Source organism: Protomyctophum bolini, assembly GCF_963924005.1.
Source record: "Protomyctophum bolini genome assembly, chromosome: 17".
Taxonomy (NCBI): Eukaryota; Metazoa; Chordata; class Actinopteri; order Myctophiformes; family Myctophidae; genus Protomyctophum; species Protomyctophum bolini.
In genome coordinates, this window is record NC_137878.1 from 33,805,271 (window position 1) to 33,830,062 (window position 24,792).

General features: G+C 43.1%; 1 protein-coding gene across 1 annotated transcript in view; it reads right to left on the reverse strand.

The window, feature by feature from the left end:
- The window catches only part of LOC308332153 (receptor-type tyrosine-protein phosphatase U-like), a 165,620-nt gene extending 150,152 nt beyond the window's left edge, over positions 1-15,468 (reverse strand). The window contains exon 1 of the mRNA XM_080787820.1: positions 15,180-15,468. Coding sequence (XP_080643946.1) covers positions 15,180-15,273 — 94 coding nt within the window. The 5' untranslated portion in view covers positions 15,274-15,468. The remainder of the gene's footprint in view (positions 1-15,179) is intronic.
- Positions 15,469-24,792: the final 9,324 nt, after the last annotated feature.

The window sequence follows — 24,792 nt, forward strand, 5'->3', positions numbered from 1 at the left end:
TCCCCTATTAAAAGTATGTTTGGGCACCAAACTTGACTTCACATCAAGGTAGAACAACAATAACCAGAGGCAAATCAAAGGAAATGTGTGCATTACCATGGACAAAATGAGATTTTCTCAGTGGGATCTAATGGCCTGTGAAACACTACCTCACAAATTGATGAGGAAGTGGCTGGATGTCTTTAAAGCTCTCTCTCTCTGTGTGTGTGTGTGTGTGTGTGTGTGTGTGTGTGTGTGTGTGTGTGTCTGTGTGCGTGTGTGTGTGTGTCTGTGTGCGTGCATGTGTGCGTGTGTTCGTGCGTGCGTCTCACTCTCTCTCTATGACTCCGTCTTCCTCTGTGCTCTGACACAGACAGTCTCAAAGACGGAGCGTTGCCATGCCATGCAGCTGGGGACAGTGACACAGACTGCCCCCTCCCGTTCGCTCAGGTCAGGTGATGCCAACCTCCTGGTGGCCCCCACAGGACGAGCCACCGCACAGGGCCTTTTCACCTGCAGCCATGAAGGCTACCCCCATCCTGTCCTTGGTTTCGTAAAGCGACTTACTTGGGGTGTCTTGAAAAGCGATATATGGCATGTATCATTAGTCCCACAGACGGAGCTCTGCCACTGTGCCACAGGGACCATGCAGCTGGGGACAGTGGCTCCCCTGTGTTCACACTGCAGGACAACTAGCTCTCTATGCTTCACTCCCCATAACCCCACACACACACGCTCGTCTCTCTATGAAAGCAGACATGGTTTAAATCCTGCAGCAGCGCCCCGTCACTGGAGCAGATAGTCACTGTACCGGAATTAATCCGGGAGCCGGCAGGTCTCACCCTTCAATGGACCCACACCCTGAAACCAGAACCAGAACCATAAAACCAACACTGATGAACCCAGAAGCCTCCCCTCAACACGCCTTCACAAAGGATGATTTCAGCAGACTAATCAGCTAGAAACAGTCCCCCCGTCCAAGTTCAACAACACAACCCCCACCCCCCACCGCATTATGCAGGATTTCACATGCCACTGATTTTGTTTTTCATAAGACGAGATACGAGGACAATGGCTTCAAATAGCGTGTTCTCCACAGCATATTTGAAATGTCGACATCATTAAGGTCAACTGTCAAAATCAGCCACAGCGAGAGCAGAATAGAGAGCAGGTGAAAGCTATTTAGACCGTGGACAGTGTGTGAAATTGGGGGCAATTTGTTTGAGGGATAGTCAGTGGTAGTGAATGTTTCTGTTTGTGTTGAACACTAACAGGAATACATATTGTGTCTCTGTAGACATCCGTAGTATCAATATTATATCCATATCATCATGATATTAGACAGGATCATTTATTTAATTATTGAATTTAGTGAAGTGTTAAAATATAAATTAGGATGGGACTGAAAGTGTGATGTGATATTGGTGTTGTTTGAGGCGAGTTTCTAATGTGTGTTTGGTTTCTCCTATATTGCGTTTATGACAGTGTGTACAGGTGATGATATAAACAATATTGGAATTTGGGAGTTGTCAGAGACAGGGGATCCTGGATGGGGAAAGAAGTGTGACTGTCCGTTATTATCGTTATCGTGTGAACTGAACTGAACTGAGCCGTGCAGAGTGTGTGTGTGTGTGTGTGTGTGTGTGTGTGTGTGTGTGTGTGTCCAATGCCAGTGATCTGCAGGGGTCAATAGGTCATGCTACAAAGCATTCTGTGCTCCAAACAAACAGACAAACATACCTACACACAAAGCCCTTAGTTTATTGTGAGCGCTTAGCACCGCTCAAAGAAACGTGATCGTGACATCCCTATAGTTCTCGTCATATTTGATATTCAGAATATGGCATCCTGTCCCTCAGTAGAATGCCAGTGTACTGTGTTCAAGGTACCCTGTATCCCATCAGGATGCCAGTGTGTTCACCCTAGCAGAGGTGCTGCAGTAAGCAGTCCTAGAGGCAAAGAAAGATGTGTCTCCAACGCAATTAAGCTCAAACTAAATTAGGCAGTAGAGTGCTGATGTAAGATTTACTGCAAAAGAAATGTCACCCACTAAGTTCACCCTCTCACGACAGGGCCAATGTGTAGGCGTAGTAGAGAGATCACCCCTCTGGCTGACTGTAAGAACATGACTCTGCCCCCTGCTGGGCTCTGTGAGCATTGACACGATAAGCCTTCTCTTTCCTGTCATGATGACTGTGTGTGCCTCAGACTGTAATCCCTCTCCAGTGGTTTCTTAATTAAACATGGACGACACATGAGGCTCAAGACGCTGGCCTGCAAGCCCAACGGGGGAAAGGACATGAATACTGATGTCTGACTGGATTAAGAACTGTTTCTCCTGAAGAAGAAGAAGAAGAAGAAGAATCAAAGCGCCAACATAAACATTGAGAGCTACGTTCAAAATGACCAGCTCAACAAGATCCCACCAAAAAATATATATTATCCATTTGCTGAAAATAGTTAAACAATGTACCCGAGGGAGCTTTGGAATAGCGTTATATACAAACGCACTTTGAATGGGAAATACAGGAGGAAATCTTTTTAATTGGTCGGGTTTTCTTGTATACTGTATAACTTTGTAATGCTACTTACTGACGATTGTGATACAATACTTGAAAACAAAGTACTGCATTGTGGATTTGAGACCTTTTTATGTCAATCAATCAAGTTACCTTAATGCAAGTGGCAGGTGCTTTTTTTTACATTTAAATAATATATTTTTAAGGGCATCTGGGCATTTCATGTGGTCTACCTGCACAGTGCACACCCTTTGTGATCTGCTCTACTGGTAGATCACAATCTACCTTTTGGGCACCCCTGACCCCCACGCACGTGCGCACACTCGCACACGCACACACACACGCACACGCACACGCACACGCACACACACACCGCTGGCCTGGAATATTTTATAATTGGCTTAATCTGAATTAACTGAATGAATTTGTGTGTCTGTGTTGTCTCTGTCCAAAATGCAGAAAGTGTAAACGTACCTAATAGCACAATAAAGATGTATTCGATCTGTGTATTAAGCCATCCGTCTCTTTGTCTCTGTCTGCATGACTGGCAGTTTCAATGAACATGAATGGGGGTGTTATTATGAGAAAAACACCAAGAACTCCCGGCCAAAACGCTTGTACTGTGGGAACCAACACACGGGCATCGATCGAGAGGACGTCCCACACCTACCTACAGTACGTGGATGTACTAAAGAAAGATACTGGTGCGGAAAGCACAAAGGAGCTGGTCAGATGTATGGAGAACCGAGATGACTGGAGACGCTGATGGAGGGCTCGTCTGAGGACGAAGTAGAGAGACCATAACCTACATTCTCCTGCATGTGATTATACTGTAGATGTCTGGATCCCAGAAACAATAGACCAGTGGTTCTCAAAGTGGGGTACGGGGATCCCCAGGGGTCCTTGAGCAAGGGGTCCCACCCAGCTAAATTAGTTAATCTAGCAGCAAAATCAGTTAAAAAAAAAATATCACACCCTTGTGAAGTAAGGGGCGCTCTTATCATCGTACATCATCCCTTCATTGTCAATGGGAATTTAATCTTGTAGGTGTAGGACAAAAATTGCCGATTTTCTCTTCAACATATGACGTAAATTATCCTATTAATTCAGACGAAAATCGACACTATAGCTGAATATAGTCGGTGTTTGGGAATTCACTTTGTCAGTCAACAGAAAAAAGGATGGCGTTTTCGATGAATCTATCATGGTTAAAATAGAGTTTGAAGTTACAATGGGTTTGTATAGGATGGGGGTGGGGCGGCTAAAATGAATATCAACTATCTAAATACTGATTCAAGCAACTTAAAACCAGTTTGGGGTGTTCATACAAGCCTGAGTAGACTGAAAGTGAAATATCCCTTTAACACAGCTTGAGGTCATATGTTGGGGCTGCAGTGGATCAGGGGTAGAGTGGCTGGATGAGAACGTGAGGTTCCCAGCTCGATCCCGGGTGTCCTTGAGCAACACTGTGAACCCAATTACTCCCGATGAGCAGGTTGGTGCCTTGCATGGTTTCCCCCGCCACCGGCGTATGAATGTGTGTGTGTGTACATGGGTGAATGTAATCCAAAATCCATGTAAAGCACCTTGGTTAAAGCCAGGTAGCGAGGCACTATATAAATGCACTATTTACCATTTATTTAGCCTGGTAAACCGCATGCCGGCTGTGTGAATTCGTGGGGCCAGATCAAGTCAAACCAAGACTAGTCTGACTAGATCTGGCCCAGAATATCACCTGATTTCAACCAACATAAATTCTGCCCACTAAGATGGACGTCCTTGGATGAATCAGAGAGAGTCCGATTGAGGCCAGATTAATTTAAGTCATATCATAACTAGTCAGATCTGGTGCAGAATAAGCTATATTGTTTCAACTGGTTAAGACGTCCTGGAAATGACGTAAAGATCATCCCCATATGGGCTGTGATCTGGCCTAGTCCTGAACGTCACCGGAGTCACCGGAGGATGTCATCATGACGTCAATTGGCTTGCTGGGTATAGAGTGACAGCCAAGTCTATGGACTTTTGTTTACAACAGTAAACATCATGGTCATGTGGTACAATATAAATACATCTTGTGATGAGGCAAGTGTGAGTTTTGCTTTGTACGCTACGGTCTGTGTTGCTATTGTCTCTTGGAAAGCACTTCAAATGCTGTTTTTAAGCCTGCTATATAAATAAACTTGACTTATTTGTAAAGTACATGACATGCAGTAAGCCATGGCTAGGGTTCCCTAGAGGATCCCTCCTCTTCTCTGCTAACCTCTGCTCCTGTCTTCTTTGTCCTCTCCGAGCCAATGAGGCTTCTGGAGTGGCGTGTGTGTGTGTGTGTGTGTGTGTGTGTGTGTGTGTGTGTGTGTGTGTGTGTGTGTGTGTGTGTGTGTGTGTGTGTGTGTGTGTGTCAAAGACCTTGCCAAAACAGCATGTCTTACTGCAGAGGAAGGATTTCTTTTCAGCTTCATGAATGCACATAAATAGTGAAAAAACTAGTGCCGAGCGCAAAATACTAAATAAACGAAAGAAGAGGATGAACAAAAAAAGCAACCAATGCATTCTTTTGATTGAGTTAGCAGGAAGCTTTCTGCTGCTCTCATCACTTTTCTAGGTCAACGTTCCAGAGCCTGTGCTTAAAGATCTCACACAACAACATATGCCAACTGTCCAGGTTTTTACACAAGAGCAACAAAGTAGACCCGCCTGCTGTTGTTAATGCCTGCTGGGGTTATCCCTGCATCATCATCTCTGTCTCCCTTCCCCCCTCTCTCTCTCTCTCTCTCTCTCTCTCTCTCTCTCCCTCTCTCTCCTCTCCCTCCCTCTCTCTCTCTCTCTCTCATCACACCTGTGTGAAGTGAGGGGCGCTCTTATCATCATCATACATCATCTCATTCCGGTCAATCACATCCTATGTCCAGCTTTTAGTTTTAATGTTTGTGTTTACTCAAAAATGGCCATTAATTATCAATGGCAGTTTGTGTTAGGACAACATTTGTGTTTACACGCACATTAAAAGCTGGACATAGGAGGGGCCAGCGCCCCTCGTGTGAACCCATAGTGATATTGTATCACTATGGAGATATTTTGCATGAATACTAAGGTATTCAAATAATAACGTAATAATACATTTGAATTTACATAGCACCTTTCAAAAATGCAAGGACACTTTATGTTAACAAGAATAAACAAACTATTTGCCAAAAGCCTGAGTGGACAAGTGTGTCTTCAGTGCGGACATGAAAGAGTCCAATGAGTTCCAGAGGCAGAGGGACAGCTTATTGGTGTGAGGGGACCGTGGGACCAGGGCATGAAGAGCTTTATCGCTAAGCAGAAGCAGTTTAAAGGTGTAGTGAAATGGCTTCTTGGGGCATTTTAATTTGAAGTTAAGAGTGTCGCATCCCTCCAGGCTATGGAACGTAGGTCTGTCTCATGCACAACGTATTGTTGATTTCACTACACCTTTAAAGGTGATGTGGAACCGGAAGCCAGTGTAGGTCTCTCTCTCTCTCTCTCTCTCTCTCTCTCTCTCTCTCTCCTATTTGCATTGTGTAGTTCTCTCTCATATCTCTCAGTCCAGTGTAACACCATCTGCTCTGACTCTAATGATGCTGAGATTAGGGTTGCAGGGCCACAGGGTCACACAGTCACACAGAAGAAATCGATAGCCATGCCCTATTCTTTCTCTGTCTGTCTGTCTGTCTGTCTGTCTGTCTGTCTCCGTCCGTCCGCCCGCCTGACCGTCCGTCCGTCCGTCCGCCCGCCTTTAGAGGCATACGGTACATGCCCAAACATCCGAGTGCATTCTACCGTGGATGCTAAAACAGCTGTGGCCACTGGTGGCTCATTCATTACCCATGCAGGAGATGATGTGTCCCGGTTCCCTGCTCATGAATGTGAGCCATTGCATTTACCTGTCCAGGTTCGCAGGCCATGAGGGCTCCAACCTCTGTGCCACCTGCTGATGCAAACGGATGTCGAGAGGCCAACACAGCAGATGCTATAGTTCAGGTGCTATGGCTCACTGTTACCTGCTGAAATGCCTGTCCATAGAATCAGGATTCATCCGTCAAAACTCAACTCTCCACTCGTTTTTCTATGAGACCAAAGGGCAAAAGCGTGCAAGGGGACAGGGTTGTGAGAAGCGAGGCGGTGTAAAGCAGAGTGGTGTAAAAAAAGATACATTTGAGAGAATGAGCACGTTATCCGTGTCTCGAGAGCCAACCACATTCAAAACATGAGGCTGGCCGCCATTTGTCTGTTCTCCAGTAAATCTCTTAGTCACACCAACATTGTTCTTTGTGTTGCAGTTTAGTATTTCCATGTGAGCCATTAATAAAGAACACCATTTCCATTTGGCCACAATAGAGAGAAGTCGTCTGTAAAGCACAGAGGTCGGCCTGTATAGTGCTCAAACCATGACCATCGACACGCCTGCAACAGGTGAGCGCCTATAGACGAATCCAATATTGCCACTTGACACTGCGCTGTTATGATTGCTGCTATGATACAAGTGGAGCAACAACCATTACATGGGAGACAGAGAATTTGCATATATAGCCCCCACCACACACACACACACACACACACACACACACACCTTGCAGAATCTGAGGGACGTAAAAAGAAAGACACTAGTAAACTTGTTTTTATTATATTATTTAGTTTTGTTTGTTTTTTTACTTTCAAGTTCCCCATCTCACAACTTTTAATATATCTAGTGCACCATGGATTGGATACGCTCCAAGGCTCAAAGTTTGATAACTTTAAACACCTGCTTATTAAAGTGTGATATCTACAGCTGCAAAGGGACCTCCACGCACAGGGTGTGACTCCATATTGTTGATGTGTTTTATAAAACTCAGTGTCTAACAGGAGTTATTGGTCTCATTACACACTGATGATGAGATTTTGATAACTTGCTGTGGGCTTGGTGAGAAAAATACCATGACAGAGAGAGAGGCAGAGGACAGAGGAAGGAGGGAGAAGGACTGCAAAGAAAGAAAGGCGTGAAATTGAAAATTGAAGTGAAAGGAATGTTATTCCTTGTTATTATTCCATATTATGTTGTCCTGAACCAAAGTGACACTCATCACGTCACTGACCCTGCAGAATTACGGCCCTGCGGTCTTTTCCCCGCCGGGTGAAGTTTTACGGACAGGCGGGGTAGTCGAACTACGTTGCAGACGTCTCTCGACTCTGCGCTGTTGGCAGTCATCCTTCGCAGGAGAGGAGACATGCCTGACCATGCGTTTCATGGCTGGGGAAATAGACGGGACAATTGGCTGAGCTCAGGAGAATAAACAGAACCACCGGTGGAGCAGGAAACAACGGAGGAATATTCATAAAGATTATTCATGGCTGCCTGTCAGCGGGGTGACAAATCTGGGAGGTAATGGTAGCAGCGGAAGACAGAGTGAGCCCTGAGCCCCACTAAATGGACAGGCAGGCATCACAGCAGAACGGACCTGAGCCTGCATATGTCACCGCCGTTTCCATCTCATCCATAATAAACAAGCCAAGCATTTAGGTTTTATAATAAAAGAGGATTCACCAACATCAATCCCACCTGGGGCTAATCTGAACGGGGTGACAGGTGGCATGATTACAATAGCAAAAGCAAAAATACCCTTCAAATAGGTTATAGAATGAATAGTGTTTTATGCCCACCGCATTAAAACATGGATGAGTTTTTTTAACAAGGGCTATTACTGGGGGGGGGGGTGGTCAAATGTCAATGAACACCACCATCTACTGTAAAAACAGCAGAGTTGGAACAACACGCAATCGCAAAATCCCATGCAGATCCGCTCCCTGTTTATTTTTTTCAGGGAAATGGATTTATCTCCGGTGTTTGTTTTTTAGTTTATTTTCCCACTGTGTTTGCCATCAGGGCATGCTGTTTTCAAGCGGCAACAACTCGATACAAAAATGCTAAGCGCAACATGTCTTGAAAAGGTAAGATCAACGGAAAAGCGTGGCAAGGGGAGAACAGGGGGGGAAATAGTTTTGGCGATCAATACGTTATGGATTTCTGTGGTTTGACTGCATTTAGGCCACCTGCAGGTCCGGTTGCTCTCAAAGAGGCATAGTCACGAAGAGCGAGTCCTATATGGAGAATGTGTGACAAGTGGTATAATGGAGCAGAGAGCCAAGCAGGGGAGGAGCGTTTGATCTCTTGTTCACTCTGGGGAGTGGGGTCTTCCTAAAAAAAAAAGAAAAACTTGGTGGAAAAATGAAGCGCTGTCCGTCTGATGTCTACGCACATCTCACACAGTTCAAAAGTCTGGACACTTTTCAGCTCCCCGTTCTTTTGTTGCTGCTGCAGCAAGCGTAGCCCAGCCAGCGCTCTGCGTTCATACGTTTAGCAGCGCTCTGCATATCTGTCACGGACGCCAACCTCAGAAGAGGGATAAGCCAGTGCTTTTAGAGCAGTTGAATTCAGAGGCAATTGATGTGTGCCTTTTACAGGGAGGAGTTTTTCCTCCTCCACAAATCAACGGTTCTTTTATATTTCTGCCCTCATCGCGGATCATTTAACAAATCCACAGGCCTGACACAATTACAGAATGAATGCCTGATCAGAATTATTTGAGATAAGTGCAATTATCAGATTCGTTTCCATTAATCTAATTTATATATTAATCTGTTAAAACAGAAAATAGCAGATCTACAAGCTCACAACGCATCGCGACACATAGTGAACAAAAATGGCAGCCTTTTGTTGCCGTTTTAGAAAGTTATAAAATGATTAAAAGCATGGTACAGTCATTGTCAGTGATTTACCGGTATGTGTACATTTAAGTTGTGTCTGCCTGCATGGTGCAATTTGTGTTCATAGAATTATATTGAAAATATTATAGGCTACTAGGGATGGGCAATATGACATCAAATATAATTAATTGCCTTTGCGGCTGCATGGGGATTGGGGATAACTGATATAAATGGATGTTGCTATGATATCCTGTATTAAAAAATATATAATTTTGTCCATTCTGAAAAAAAGGCTTATAAACACTGAATTTAAAAAAAAGCAATGTCTCTTTTTTTGCAAAACTAGGAATGCACAGTTGTTGGCCCATATCCCAACATACCGTAAACAGCTTGAATGTAGTAATTGTATTTAAAAATGTTCCAACTTGTTGACTGTTTTGGAAGCTTCCCCAGAAAACACAATAGAATCTGCAACCTTCATCATCACAAAAGGCTTTTTTTTCCTGCTAAAACCGATATATTATTTTGATACTGATATGATGCCAATCCAATATTATACTGTCAGTTTAATAAATATATACTGTCAGAATGCAAAAGGAGAAGGTAAAAACATCGGATTACTGGTTTAAAGCTCCCAAGATTTATTTTACGTTTCCTCCTTAATCCTTATAGGTCTACATCAGGCAAAATAAAATTGTTAAAGAAATAGCAGATCTATAACACCTGTAGGTTTAACTTGTAGGTCTGCCATTTCATTTTTTTACGTTTGAAAATGTCATGGAAACGATTGTGACGATTATGGAAACAATTGTGATTATCTATGTCATCATTATGAGAGGCCTATCGGTGTTGCCTGCCAGGCCAGGCAACCGCGTTAAGTGAGCGTGTCTATAACACAGCAAATTAAGTCAAGCGTCTGAAAAAGCGTAGAGGGACCTTCTGACATGGAAGAATGTTGCCTGCTGGCGCAATTCCATCTGCTCAACAATGATTTGTTGCTGTTGAGTGAAGGAAGCAACACATTTGCACCACCTGGAGGTGTGACGTGACAGTTGATGGATCCCAAGAGGCCAGATAGGGCCCCGTAGGTCCAGAGCCACAAGGTGATCTGGCATGCGTTGTCAGCTCCATTAACAACATGCTGTGGTGACAGGTAAGACACGGTGCCACTGGGTGACACTATGGGCAGGTAGCGGTCCAGGCTAATCAGCATCAGCGGAATGTTGTGAAGACGGGCTCATTGTTATCAGTACCTGGTTTCTAATTAGGGACGTGAAAAAAGTTGAAAATCGACTCGGTTTTTTACTCATGCTGATCTCGACTCAATATATTTCTATGTAATTGGTTTGTTCAAAAACGTTATAAACGGTACTGTAAAACTACTGTACTGTAAAAAATAATCAATTGTATTCCAAATGGTAAAGGGTGTAGGAGCCAAAGAGTGCTTATAGTAATTTTCACTTGGTTGGTGATGGGTGTGAGCACCGCATTGACGCTCCATTATTGGCGGGAGCGTCTCTGTGGGTGGCCGCTGGTAGTGGTATCTGTACCAGCTCACTCTAAGGCTGTTTGAACTAGGAGGCAGGGTGAGGATACATTTTGTTGACCACACATGCACTTTACTTGATAGTTTGATTCATTCACGTTTTGTTTGCTCACTGTTTGATTGTTATTTGTTAGATTCTTTGCACATATTTATTGCATATATATATTTATTTATTGTATTGTAATATTTGGTGCACTGAACTATATAAACATTTTAAACTTTGAGCTTGTTTGGATATGAATATTTTCATCATTGTTTTATCGCGCGTCATTACAGATTGTTTTTAGCTCCCATGTTTCTGCCGGTTGAATAATTTAATGGAAATTATTATCAGCCACAACAAAGGGAACTGTGCGATTGTGTATCTCAGTGCACTGCATGTCTCTTGTCTGTGTTATTTATAACTCAGCATAATAATATAGCTAGAGAGCGGATCACAGCCCCGCTGTGATTAGCCAGTAGTGAGTAGTGAGCTGCAGCAAGCAGGAAGTAAACAACCGCTCATCTGGTCCGCTCTCTATCCTTTAGGCTTTAGGCAGTATAGGCACTACTAGGCAGGTACGGTCAAAAAATACAACTAGAAGATAAACAAGCCAGCAGAAGTCCTTTTCACTATTTGCTGTGTTTCAGCCGTTGCAACTTGCTACAGGTTGTGAGTAAATAAAGCACAAGTCCAATGCAGCTTAAGACCTTTCTCTGAGTCTACACAAAGTGAAAGTGAAATCTGACACCATGCAGCGTGTGTCACTCAGCTCCGCTGACAGCTCCATATCAGTGCAGGGCCCTGAGCATCACGAGGATGCCAAAAGCCGATCGTGGCCGGCGTCTCTTCCGGGTTGTTAGACAGCTGGTGGATGGAATTGAAGCTCCACCCACGCGGCAGAATGCCGTGGGGGCATCTGACTAAAGTATTGATAACCTGCTTATAAGAACACGGGTGCCACACGAAAATGAACTAAAGTGGATTTACAGTTTACTCGAGAAAATAAATAGTCTAGTATTAAAAATAATAATAAAACGGTACTATCAGTGTGCAAGTCACATACTCTGTGGTGTGAAGGCCTATTCATAGTCTAGATTTTCGGTGGTGAGGTGACCACCGCTCCGGTGGTGAGCTGACCACCGGAGCTGAAATAACGTTGAGTGGTGGTGAGTAAATACAGAGAGAAGGGCTGGAGCGGTGGCGGTGGTTTGCTCTTCACCGCGGCTCAGTGACGTCATGTTGTAGTTCGGTGGTCACCTAACCACCGAAAATCCAGACTATGTATGAGCCTTGAGTCGTTCACATCCCTATTTATAATACAGCCTCTCTGCTCGTGTACATGGTAGGGTATCTGCACCAACTTTGCGCATGCATAAAGTGAATGGCAAATCGAGTAGCAAAGTGAGTGGCAAAGTAGTTATGCTCATGTCACTACGAGACATAGTCAGTATCCGGTATAATGGCGGGCAGCCCTGTTGCAGAGAACAGCCTTACACAACAATAAAAAGGCACAGAACTTAAGTTCGGGATTCGTCCAGCACTTTGTGATTCGTGAGGCTCTGTAACACAAACTGCACGCCTGACATGCTATTAACCGCTAACGAATGTACAGGGAGACCAAGCCGTAATTAACTGAAACCAGCATCTTTTGTTCGCAAAACCAGGACCTCCCTTTGGTCCGTCTCTCTCCACTATGTCACTGTTTGGATCTAGGGACATGGGCACAGCGCTGTTATGTCACTGAGGCTCCTGTAAAGTAGCAGGACTCAGCTTTTACAGAGACAATGTAGCTTGTCAGAGGCATTTCTCCATGTTCCTGAGCACACTGACAGTCTGGTTCTCTCTCAGGAAATAGACTTTAGTAGCAGAACATCGACTGTCATGGCCCCAAACTCGACCCACGTCGATAAGAGAAAATAATTCTTCGATATTTAGAAACAAATGTACGAAAACATTGACGCTTGCCAAGTGCACACACACACACACACACACACACACACACACACACACACACACACACACACACACACACACACACACACACACACACACACACACACACACACACACACACACACACACACACACACACACACACACACACACACACACACACACACACACACACACACACACGATGCACTTCAAACACACTTTCACTCCTGCAAAGCAACTCACTCACTGAAGATTAAGAACTATATGGACTTGAGATATATACCATGTGTGCAATACAGTTATACACAACGCCGAACACTCCAAATCAGTTACTGTACTTTACCAACATGACTACATTACTGAAGCATTTCCCTCCATAAAAGAAGACCATAATTATGTGCATTAACCATATGAACCCTAGCATCCCTATTCTGAACATTCAGCGAAAATAGACAACCTACAACGCATCACAACGCAACGTGTTGAGCTTGTAGATTGTCTATTTTCTGCAGAGATCTCTGTGTAGATTTGTTTGCAAAGCACAGTCAAATATAATAAAGGAATGCTCCAAAAACAGTTAATAATATTCCCAACATGACTCCTACTCCTAGATTACAGAAGCATTTGCCTCGCTCCATACACAGGCTTTGTCAGGTCCATTAAGTTGGAGATCTAACTTGATCTCAGAAAGCAGGGAGTGGATCTGGTCTGTTGACAACTGTTCTCAGTCTAATAATAATGGTGTTGGTAGCAGCAGTGTAATAGATACCCCATGAAGAGTATTTATATCATAGCGACGACATTCATGGAAGTCCCCAAACATTTTTTTCACTTTGACAGGGTGTGACTAGAAGCCAAAAAGGGAAACCTTTCCAATCAATCATTATCCTACAAAACATGCATTTCTCAGTTTCAGGCCTAAAAGCTGTTTAGGTAAAATGATATTCTAGGCTGCCACAGGCAAAGTAAGGATAATTTCTACTTGTATTAAAGTTGGCTCTGTGAATTTCAGTGATTACTGTATGCAGTAGCCTGGAGCTGTAATATTATATGTTTTCTTCAGTCTGAGAACAATTTCAATGCATTCACCAAAATCTATGCCTCCGTCTCTTCCAACAGAGCACTCAGACCACTATTTGGATCCAAAATCAATGAAAATGTCTTCTATTGTTTTATGGTATGCTATTGTGCTATTCCTTTCTAGTGTCAACATACTGTAATATGAACAAATATCATACTTGTCCATATAAATTAACCTAACCAAACTACCCATTTAATACCATACAATGACAATTGATATGCAGAATCTCGTTTTAGAGTCCTATACACACAACTACGACATTACATACAGTGCAAGTTCACAGTACAAAAACACATACCTGTAGGTGCAACATAACATACAGTACAAAACAAATACACAAGACATACACATACAGGTAGGCTACAGTTACTGTAGCTTGCTCCCCATCTCCCACCCACACCCCCGGGCATGTATGTGCAAGCCGTTATAAAAGCAGGTTGTTTGGAGATGTGTGACGACCACTGCTATAGCATATAATGAAAGATTCTCTCTACTCACGGCCATGAGCCAAGGCTCTACAGAGGACGGTTAAAACAGCACATCAGCAGCCTGGGACATTTACACCTTAGTAATCACAGAGGGATTCAAGATTGTGTCATGCTGGCTTTCTCAATCACCAAAGGTCAGGGACAGGAGGCATCTGCCTCCTGGTCAGCTCTACTGCCTTCCCCAGGGGATTGAGGGGAAAGAGAACCAGCAGTCTGGACATTTTTATAGGGAATAACTGACAACATTATTTATAAAGGACTTGTTGTAGCCTACTTTGTATTGATAATAAAAAAATCAAATGTTATTATTAACAACCAAAGTCTCAAAGGGAGGCCTTGAGGGGGGGTGTCAAAGTGGAGTTATGGGTCTAATGGGGGTCGTGGAGTTATGGGTCTAATGGGGGTCCTTGAAGTTGCAAAGTTTGAGAACCACTGACAGTAAATGAGCAGCGTGTGTGTGTGTGTGTGTGTGTGTGTGTGTGTGTGTGTGTGTGTGTGTGTGTGTGTGTGTGTGTTTAAATGCAGCTCCGATGACGTCGTCAACACACCAAAACATCAACAACTGTCATTCTGGACTGTAAACAAAAAAGTTTACATCTCAAGCACCTGCTCCAAACTCTAAAGGCAGAGCACAACATATTTTAGATGCTGCATACAAATGTGTGTGGTCACGGTGGACTGTGGACGCGCGCGCGCGCACACACACACACACACGCGCGCGCACACAGACACAGTCAGACAGACACACACACACACACACATTCACACAACACCAAATGCTTATGTTTTCATAATCGTTATCGGAAAGGGCGGGTACATTTAACTAACACAATAAAAACATCACGGGGCATAAAACACACGCTGTCGCCGACAAGCGGTTTTAATTGAAGGCAGCTGAGGTGATTTCTTGTCGGCAAGCGACATAAATTAACTTTCACAGTACCTGTTGGTGACTCCAGGCTGTCCGCTTGGATCCTCAGTGCGGTCACCATCAGTAGGAAGGCTGCTGAATACATGTTGAGATGTTTATGGAACATTCAATAAGTCCACCTGAGCCACCTTGAACAAACGGGACAAAATCCAACTTCTGCTGCACGAAACCAGTTCCTTAACATTGTTAAAATCCCTCCACACACGGTCCAGTTCGGTCCGGTACGGCTCGGTCCAGGTCCACACACTCACAAGGTGGACATTTCGTCTCCAGTCTAATTCACTCCACTCTAGGACGAATAATTCAAAAAAGAGCTTTACATTTTCCTCCTGCTGCGACAGAGACATCCACCACTTTCACAACGTCAAGCAGGAGCCGCTCCAAAGCGGGCTTACGACGCCCCCATGTGGCCGCTGGTAAAAAGAAAAAGAATGAATCAAACATAGCCAAAGGAGAGCAGAAATAAGAATAATAATGGAGTTGATGAATTAAAGAATTCAAGTTAAAGAATTAAATTAAATAATTAAGAAATTAAATAATTAAATATTAAGTTAAGAGTTAAAGAATTTAACGAGCTAATATCACCATATTATTGAGCGTAAATGTGAATTTGTCATTCCATTGTAGTGTGCTCTTCGGTACTCATCTTGCTAGTTGAATCAAGTCACTCTGGTCGCCACAACTCTTCTTCATCATCTGCTGCCATGGACTGTCAGATGCTGCCTGCTGGGGGCCGGGGCTGCTGTTAGTCTTTTTACTAAAATAAAAATAAAACCGCATCAGTGAGGGAGGTCTGATGCTCAGGGACACAAACCGGGTACGGGAGACGAACCGTTGACCTTCTGGACCGCCTAACTGCCCCCAATAAGTTATGGACAGGGCCAATGGGGCCAGTACCCAGGGGTCCCTGGGGGCCATATGTACTTACATTAATTATGAAGGACGGAATGTGATGTATGATGATAAGACCGCCCCTCAATTCACACGAGTGGACCAGCTCTGCACAAAAGCACAAAAGGATTCATTAAAATGTATGTATTGTTTAATAAAAAGAAGTCAACTTTATCCCCAAAACACTGACAGGGAGAGATGCTTGCAAAACTATGCAAAGAAATATCAAGTAAACTAAATAGAAAAGCATGCAGTTCAATGACCAGCTGCTGCCTCCGATCTACTGATTGCTTCGAACTGCAGGAACACTGAACCAGTGACACTGAAAGACACAATCATAGATGCATTGACATGCACACACGCACACCAGGCCTTGCATATATATACTTCTCTCCTTGGAATCTAGGGGGAAATGAGCTGGGTCCAAAACCACAACATAAGCAGAGTAGAAGGAAGGACAGTTGTGCTGTTTTGGCAGGTTTACAATTAAGTAGCCCATTAGTTACTGTGAAACTTGGAGTAAATACATCAGCGATCAAATTGATTGGATGGGTGATATTTGGAAACATATTGATTTACACAAAAGATTAATTATTTGCTGACTTTCCTGACTTGCCTGCTGAATAATTAATAAACTGAATGTTCAATCACAGCAACACAATATAACTAAGAGTTTATTGTACATTCCACTGTGTTAGCCAAGCGAGGAAGTGGATCAGGACGTTCACTAAAAAGTGGCTTCATTTATTGAACTCACGTTATTATTTTTAAGAAAAAGAAGCTCCAAACTATATTTGCCGTTTTATTTTACACACATCAATTTCCCAATAAACATGAGATGTAGAGGTTAATTTAATCAGTGTGAAGAGGGAAGAAATAGCCTACAGTCAGGCTCTTCACATTAACTACATGTTTTCTCATTTCTGTGCACACATAAGCATTGACATATAATACATCACAATGCAGACATTGTGACACATTGTGACACAGCAATACTTAATTTAAATATGACAAAGGCATTTGGAAGACAGAAGGCAGTGTGTGATAATTCAGTCATTTCAATGCCTTGAACCGACCGATGCCCTTGAACAGTCCAACATGAAATGAAAAGAATATAATTAACGGTAGTCTGCCTGTGGTGATTATAAAGGTCAATATGTCATCAACATGTCATCAGAGTGTTGCAGGATTAGGCCTATAGTATAGTATACACCATGCCATGGGCAACGCCAGCTGGCACCCCCCCCCCCCCCCCCCCCAAGAGCATTCTGTGAATGTGAGAGGATGTGAGAGAACAGCCGCAAGCAGAAAGCCAGAAGAAAGTATTTACAGTGACAGTGAAGCAAAGAAACAGTGCAAGTTCTCCGAGAGGGCTAGGCAAGACGACAAGACAGCAGGACAGCCTGTGATGTGGTATCAGCATTTGAGAGGGGGCAGCAAGACTGCAGCAAGACTGCAGGGAGGAAGGTCAGGGGTTGGAGAAAGCAAAGGGCTGTGTCATGCATCTCAATGCAAACCAGGCCTGTCACACCCAAAGAAAACATCTCTCTTCCTGCTGACACCCATGCAACCCAGACGCTTCCCTGCTCATCAGCATATATTTTCATAAGACAGCGAGCTGTCACAGTCTGGGCAGGAGATCCAGAGCCACCTCCATTTCTCCTCTACAAGGCATGGCTACAGTGGCTTCTTGCCCTCGCTGCAACACATAGGCAGGCACACACATTATTCATGAGCACTTACATGTGGTTTACATGCAAAATCACATAAAGTATTTTATGCACTTGTTCTTTTCGTTAAACCTTTCCTTTATATTTTGGGGCTTTCATGCCTTTATTGATAGAACAGTAGGACATGGGGAGAGAAATGGGGAGTGACACGCAGCAAAGGTTGTCGGGATTGGGATCCTAACCCGTGGAGTGCTGTCAGGCTGGCATTGCAGCCTGGGGTGCCTGGACCACCACACCGGGGTGCCTGGACCACCACACCGGCGACCCGGGTCTCTTTTTTGTCTCCACCAAGCCGAAGGCATGGGGAGAGAGTATATTATGCACTCCATCCGTCCATCCGTGTGTCCGTCCTGTGTCCGTCCGTCCATTCACACACACACACACACACACACACACACACACACACACACACACACACACACACACACACACACACACACACACACACACACACACACTCACTGGATGCCAATGACTAACCTCTGACCCGATTTCCGTGAAATTATACACGCATATTCCCACTTCCCCTTAATAATAATAGTAGTAGTAATAATAATAATAATAATAATAATAATAATGGTATTTTCACACAGAGATGCATCTGGACTATTCAGTTCACAAATCACACTGGATTTGCCTTTTTGTCTTAGAAAAGCTCAGAGGCTTTCTAACCTGTACAGTTCACACATTTGCCTTGAACACCTCCAAAAAGGCTCCAAATGTCAGACATTCATCTAAAATCATCTTCAGGCAGCTGGAAAAACTCTTGATCCCCAAGGAGATGGCTGACTTTTAGGCTTCTATAAGCCGAGCTCAGCTGGATAAAGGGATAAAGTGCTTCACCTGCCACCTCATCCTAGCTATTACCTTTATTTAGCAATTTGCTTGCTGCACTTCCATGGGCATAATTCTACTGTGAGTTTGTACTTAAAGCAAGATTGGGCTCATCAAAACCAATTACACAATATGCCCCATGGGGGTCCTGAGAAGACAAAGGAAACAAATAAAACTATAACACTGTGTTATTCACACGTACCAAACAGCAATCAAGCAAATGTTTGGTCGTTTTTTTTTTGGGCCACCACAATGTTTTTCCAATGGGAGTCACATGGTTTGATGACCAAACATTTTTGTTTGATGAGGGGAGGGGCAGAACACCACCAGCAATCAGCAATCAAACACAAATGTTTGATCAAACCATGTGACTCCCATTGGAAAAGCATTGTGGTGGCCCCCAAAAACAAAAAAACGACCAAATATTTGCTTGATTGGTGTTTGGTACGTGTGAATGAGGCCTGAGAATGAGCTAAGCGGTAACAGGTGAAGGCAGGTGACTATAGCCAGTCCATATTAAACAGAACTGGACCAGAATACAGATCACAACTCAGCTCAGTTGGACGGGGGTTATGTTTTGTTTACACTTCATTCCATGTGTATTCTTGTTTGTTTGTTTGTGTGTTCATTTGTGGGTGAAAATGGTCAAAGAACAAGGTCATTCACAATCAAGGGCAAGGTAAAAATTACAATCACTCAGATAAACATAATATTGATTCCCAAAAAGGAATTCAGATGTCATAGCAGCAACAGCACTATAAGCATGAAACACAGGATAGAAACAACAGGTAAAAGTAGATAAGCCATCTGCACTTGGTCTGACTGAGTCAACATAACGTATCTTCTATCAATAACGTATAATGTACAATCTATCACTAGAAAATATTGTGCATGCATGAATATACATCTATTGCTATATACATACTATTAACAGCGAAAATGAGACTGATGATATACTGCATGTACAGTATCATTCAGCCTATATGTAAAGTCTATCAAGAAATGTTACAGCAGTTATGCTTAATAACAGTCATGGGTATAGTGAACATGCCAGTGTGTGTGCCAGAGTCAAGCAAGGATCGAGCCATTAATCCAAGAATAGAACAGAACATATGGGGGTCATGGCTTGGTTGTGGAGCCTGATGGCTACTGGCACAACGCACTGTCTTGTGCTGGGGGACAATGGGTCTGTGAATGAACGTGCTCCTCAGAGGAGATGGCAGGGGTTCTCCGGGACAGTGTCCAGCTTCCTCCTCATCCTCCCCTCAGTAACCACCTCCAGATTGTCTACTATATACTACGGACTGGTAGAACATCTGCAGCATCCTGTTGCACATACTGGAGGACCTGATCCTCCTCAGGAAGAACAAATTAATCTGTACCTTCCCTTAGAGGGCCTAGAGAGGCCATTTTATTGACACCTCACAAGCTGTCGTACCGTAGGTGCCATATTGGCATACCTATATGGAAATTCCATTGTGTTGGTGGAGGCATGCGTTCTACGGTTTCTAGTTTATATAAATACATTTGTATATTTTATTTACCATATGAGTATTCCCACCCGTCTCATCAGTCATCACTCGTGGTATAGTTACAGGTAACAAACACAGAAGTATGAATATAAATATTTATACCTCACTATCACAGCATCTCTGACCAGCAATACTATCAAATTGCAATTAATAGAACTACATTTTATTCTTGACCAGCCTCTTTTCTTCTCCTCTTCTCTACTCGCTATCATGCGTATTATCTTTCCAACCTCATGGCGACCCACACATTGCAGTTATCTTTTTAATTTAAAATCGGAAGGCACACCATTTAAAGATAATGCATTATCTCTGGCTCTTTAACAAGAAAGAGGGAATGAGACAAGCCTGGGTCCTTCCCCGGCACTCACCAATTAGTTTCTCCACTTATGCATGGTACAAAAGCAGTCATCAATTTATGAATATTTTCAGCCTATATATCGGCCTCTAACTTCTCTCTCTCTCTCTCGTCTCCTGGCCTGCATGGCTGCATGCGGAGTGTGCGCCCCAGAAGAATGAACTCACAAGTTAGTGAATGTATAAGAATGACTATTGTGATCATTGGTATCACTCTACCTACAATAGACAATTTAGGCGTCCAGACTGTAGAGCGACAATAAGCAAGAACAACAAGGTAATCGCATAGTCAGACTTAGATCATAAGTAAACTAAGAACTTATCATCCGTCTAACAGTAGCATATCCATGTTGAAACTATAAACACTATCGAATGCCAGATCAATAATGACCTGGCATCTGTCTATATGCTATCTAAATTGCATATTTTAGTCTTTGCATAAGCCTGCAAGGTCGTCAAGGGCAGGGCAAGTGCTACGGGCGGCTAAGGTGGAGTCTGAAGAGGGTTTTATTAGATTACGGCGGAAGATTGGAAGTTGTCTGGGACGTGTGGAGCATTGTCCCAGATGTTTTAGTGAAGGTTGTAAAGAACCCAAACACGTTTTTCACTGGGTGAACAGACGTTGTTATTATAATATGATCTATAGTGTGAAACATACCTTTTTTCCTTTTATTTTGTGATTTGAGCCAAGTGATTTTATTTTGAAGGGAGTTTTGTGTGACATAGCTACCTGCGCACCGGAAAGAGGAAGTATATTACATAATAACAACGAGATTATAGAATCCCTTTGATAATAACCAGACACCAGGAGGCGCGTGTTTTGCTGCTGCTACAAAGCAAACCGCGCATTTTACTGTTTGTATTTTGAGACATTCAATGATTGTTTTAGCACCCCCCCCCCCCAAGAGGCATAAGGTATTGGTACACATGGACTGTGTTTTCAACATGCAATACAACACGTACGTTTTTGGAGCTAAAGGACTATTGCTAAAAATGCATTGTTGATTTGTTTCCATCCTGTTCAGTTATGGTATATGGAATGAAAAACGTATTTCTGCAGCAAAGGCACACGGTACAGTTAGCCCCGCAAGCAGAACCCGAATGTAGTAAAGTTTCTGACACTTTGATTAGCTTTATGTAGGGTTCCGAGAGGGGCTAACGGTACAGTGTGCCTTTGCTGCAGAAATACGTTTTTAGTTTCTAGTGCATTATCCTTGTAGCACGTGCTACAGGATAATGCACTAGAAACCAGAGTTTGGTTTGCTACTCTAATTGTGTTGTAAACGAAAGGTTAGAATTGCACATGCAAAGGAAGGATTGTTATATTGCATTTCATACTTTTAGGGTAAAAACTGTCTGTAATTCATGCCATTATATTTACACTTAAAAGGGTTAAAAAGTATTTCATAACTTTTTGGGAATTAAAAACGGCTGCTAAAAGGTTCATTAGAATAAGTGATATAATTCTGACTGATGGTTAAATGCTAAAGCCATTTTAAAAGGGTACTTTCACTAGGCTATTGTTTTGAATGTGGTATCCCCTGGCCTACTATATACGGAAAAAACGGAATTAATCGAAAAATATAAACATGCCATATACGGAAGAAACGGAATGTATTGACTGTCAGTTATTTGGGCTTCAATGGAGCAAAAATTAGCATTTTTTCGCTAATATCGCTAATGTTGGATGTAATCTACCAAAAAACGGCCGAAATCCGCGTGATCGTGCGCCATCGCGCATGCGCGCCGTCTCTATGTGCGTTTCGCTGTGAAAAATGTGATATTTTGCGATGTTTTGGGGTTGATTTGAGGTTAATATGACTTAGTAATGAAAAATATAGCATTAGCCTAGCATCCCGAGAGGGTCAAACTACTGCCGGATGTTGATGATCGTTGAACCGGAAGTGACTTCCCTAGATACGTCTATTTTTGTCAAAATCAGCATAATGGTGCATTCTCGCCATCTGGTGGAATTTTTGGAGAAGACACTAGGTTTGTCATTTTCATGAAAACGATCTATTCAAACCATCAGATCTTTCTATTAATGTTAAAATGATGAATTAAAAATAAGCCAATTTGTTACCCAAACAAAAAAATTGGGATTGGTAGTCTAAGGGTTTTAATGTGAGCTACAGAAAGGTAATGTTATGGACCTGGTACTGTTCGTGCAAATGTAGGTGAAACAAACAGTATTATTTTTGTGTTTTTTATTTTGTCAGTTCTTACGTTGGTTTATGGATTCCAATAAATTCAATACCATCAGTAAAGTCATGACCTTCTTTCGGCGGGGACCGCTACAAAGCTTTTGCCAGATTCCCATGGTAGGTAAACGCTAGTCTGCGGCCTAATACAATTTGGGTGAAGAATAGATGTTTGAGAACTATACTGAATCAGGAATCCATTGGTTGCTGTCCAAGGTCCTGAAAACAGGAATTATCAGGAATTTTATTTTTACAACAAAAGCTTAAACTCCACAAACTATCTTCAACAACCTGGCTGTCTGGCTGATAAGCTGAAGATGGGTCAGTGGACTGACAAAGCCCTCTCTCCCACTGTGAATCCAGGGAGCTGGTGTGAGTCTGAGACGTGATCTGCATTCTCCTCCACTGTGCTGTGGTCTGGTCCATGTTTAATATGCACCGGCTGTACCTGCCTTCACCTGACGGTGAGTTCATTCTCAGTGTGTGAGTGTTTTTTTTCTTCCTCAGAACCCCCATAGGGCATCGTGTAAATTGGTGCTGATGAGCCCAGTCACGCACCACTTCACAGCACTATTATGCCCATCAAAGTGCATGAAGAAAATTGCAAAAATAATGGTAATAGTTGATAGAAGCCTAAAAAGTCGTCCATCTCCTTTAGGACCAAGAGTTTTTCCAGCTACTTCAAGATTAATTGAAACAATAATGCAAAGAGTGTCCATTTGTCGCATTCATCTCTCAGTTCTGTGATTTGTGAACTGTATAGTTCAGATATGCATACTCCACCTCACCCCCTAGCACTCACCTCTTGAGACACCATCTCACCCGAGCACTCACCTTCTCAGACTCCATCTCACCCCTTAATTAGCATTAACCACTTCAGACTCCCTTCTTCACTAGATGCTAGTTTACTAGAATATATTAGCTATAGGTGCATTGTTTACCTGGTATCGTTTCTCTGATTATAATTTACCTTGTTGTTTATTGACTGGAATTCATGCTTATTCCGATCTCACACTTGTAAGGCACTCAGCACTTGGATAAGACTCAAGAGCGTGTGCTAAATGCCTACATTTTGAATTGTAAATTGAGGGCAAGATGTGACTGTACATGTGTTGCAGCCTGCCTTGGAGAGGTGAAACAGGGGTGGTTGGTTCTGCCCAGACTGTGACAGCTCGCTGTTTGCTGACGAGCAGGGAAGCGTTTGGGTTGCACGGGTGTCAGCAGGAAGGGAGATGGGTTTTTGAGGATGACAGGCCGATGCGCCTGGTTTGCATTGAGGCGAATGACACACCCTTAGCCTCCAACCCCTTGTGTCTGTTCTCTCTCGTGGTGGGGTGTGCGTCCCATGTGGATTTGTCCCCATTTTTATCCCTTCATTAAAGTTTCAAATTGTGAAATATTTCCATACTTTTGTAGGGGGGAAATATTGAAAATTTGTATTAATAATTCACATGGTTTATTAATCCCTGTGCTTCTAGTATTTGTGTTTTTAATTACTGGTCCATAACAAACAGGCTTGAACCCTGCAAACTGCAGTCCATACAGACCTTATTGACCATACTTCCCTCCATTTCAACCAGCCTGTAGGCATTTTGGATCACTTCTGCCCTCCCACACAACTGTCTGAAAACAAGCACTGAGCTGAATTCTCTATGCTTGCATAATTGAGGGTACCGTTTCCACCAGTGCTATAACCTGCACTGAGGGGGAAATATTCTCTGTCCCTCCACACTGCCTCCATTGTGCAACTGAACACCAGAAAATATCAATATATCCTTGTGTGTGAAATGTAGGACAACATTCATGATTTTCTTTTACACAAGATTATAAAGAGAAGTCGTGACATTGCCAATAAAGAAAGGAAAAATAGCAGGAGACTGGAGACATTATATGCAGCAAAACAGTGATAAATGCAAGATGCTGTATTATTAAACAGAAGGAACAGCTGTTTACAGCTCCTTTGCGCCAATGAATGATGCATAAATTGGGATTGGGACCCTACTGGATAATATACCGTACAACTGTGTCGTCCACCAACAGACAATCAGGCATTTTCATTCTGCGTTTCACAAGCTTTTGTCAC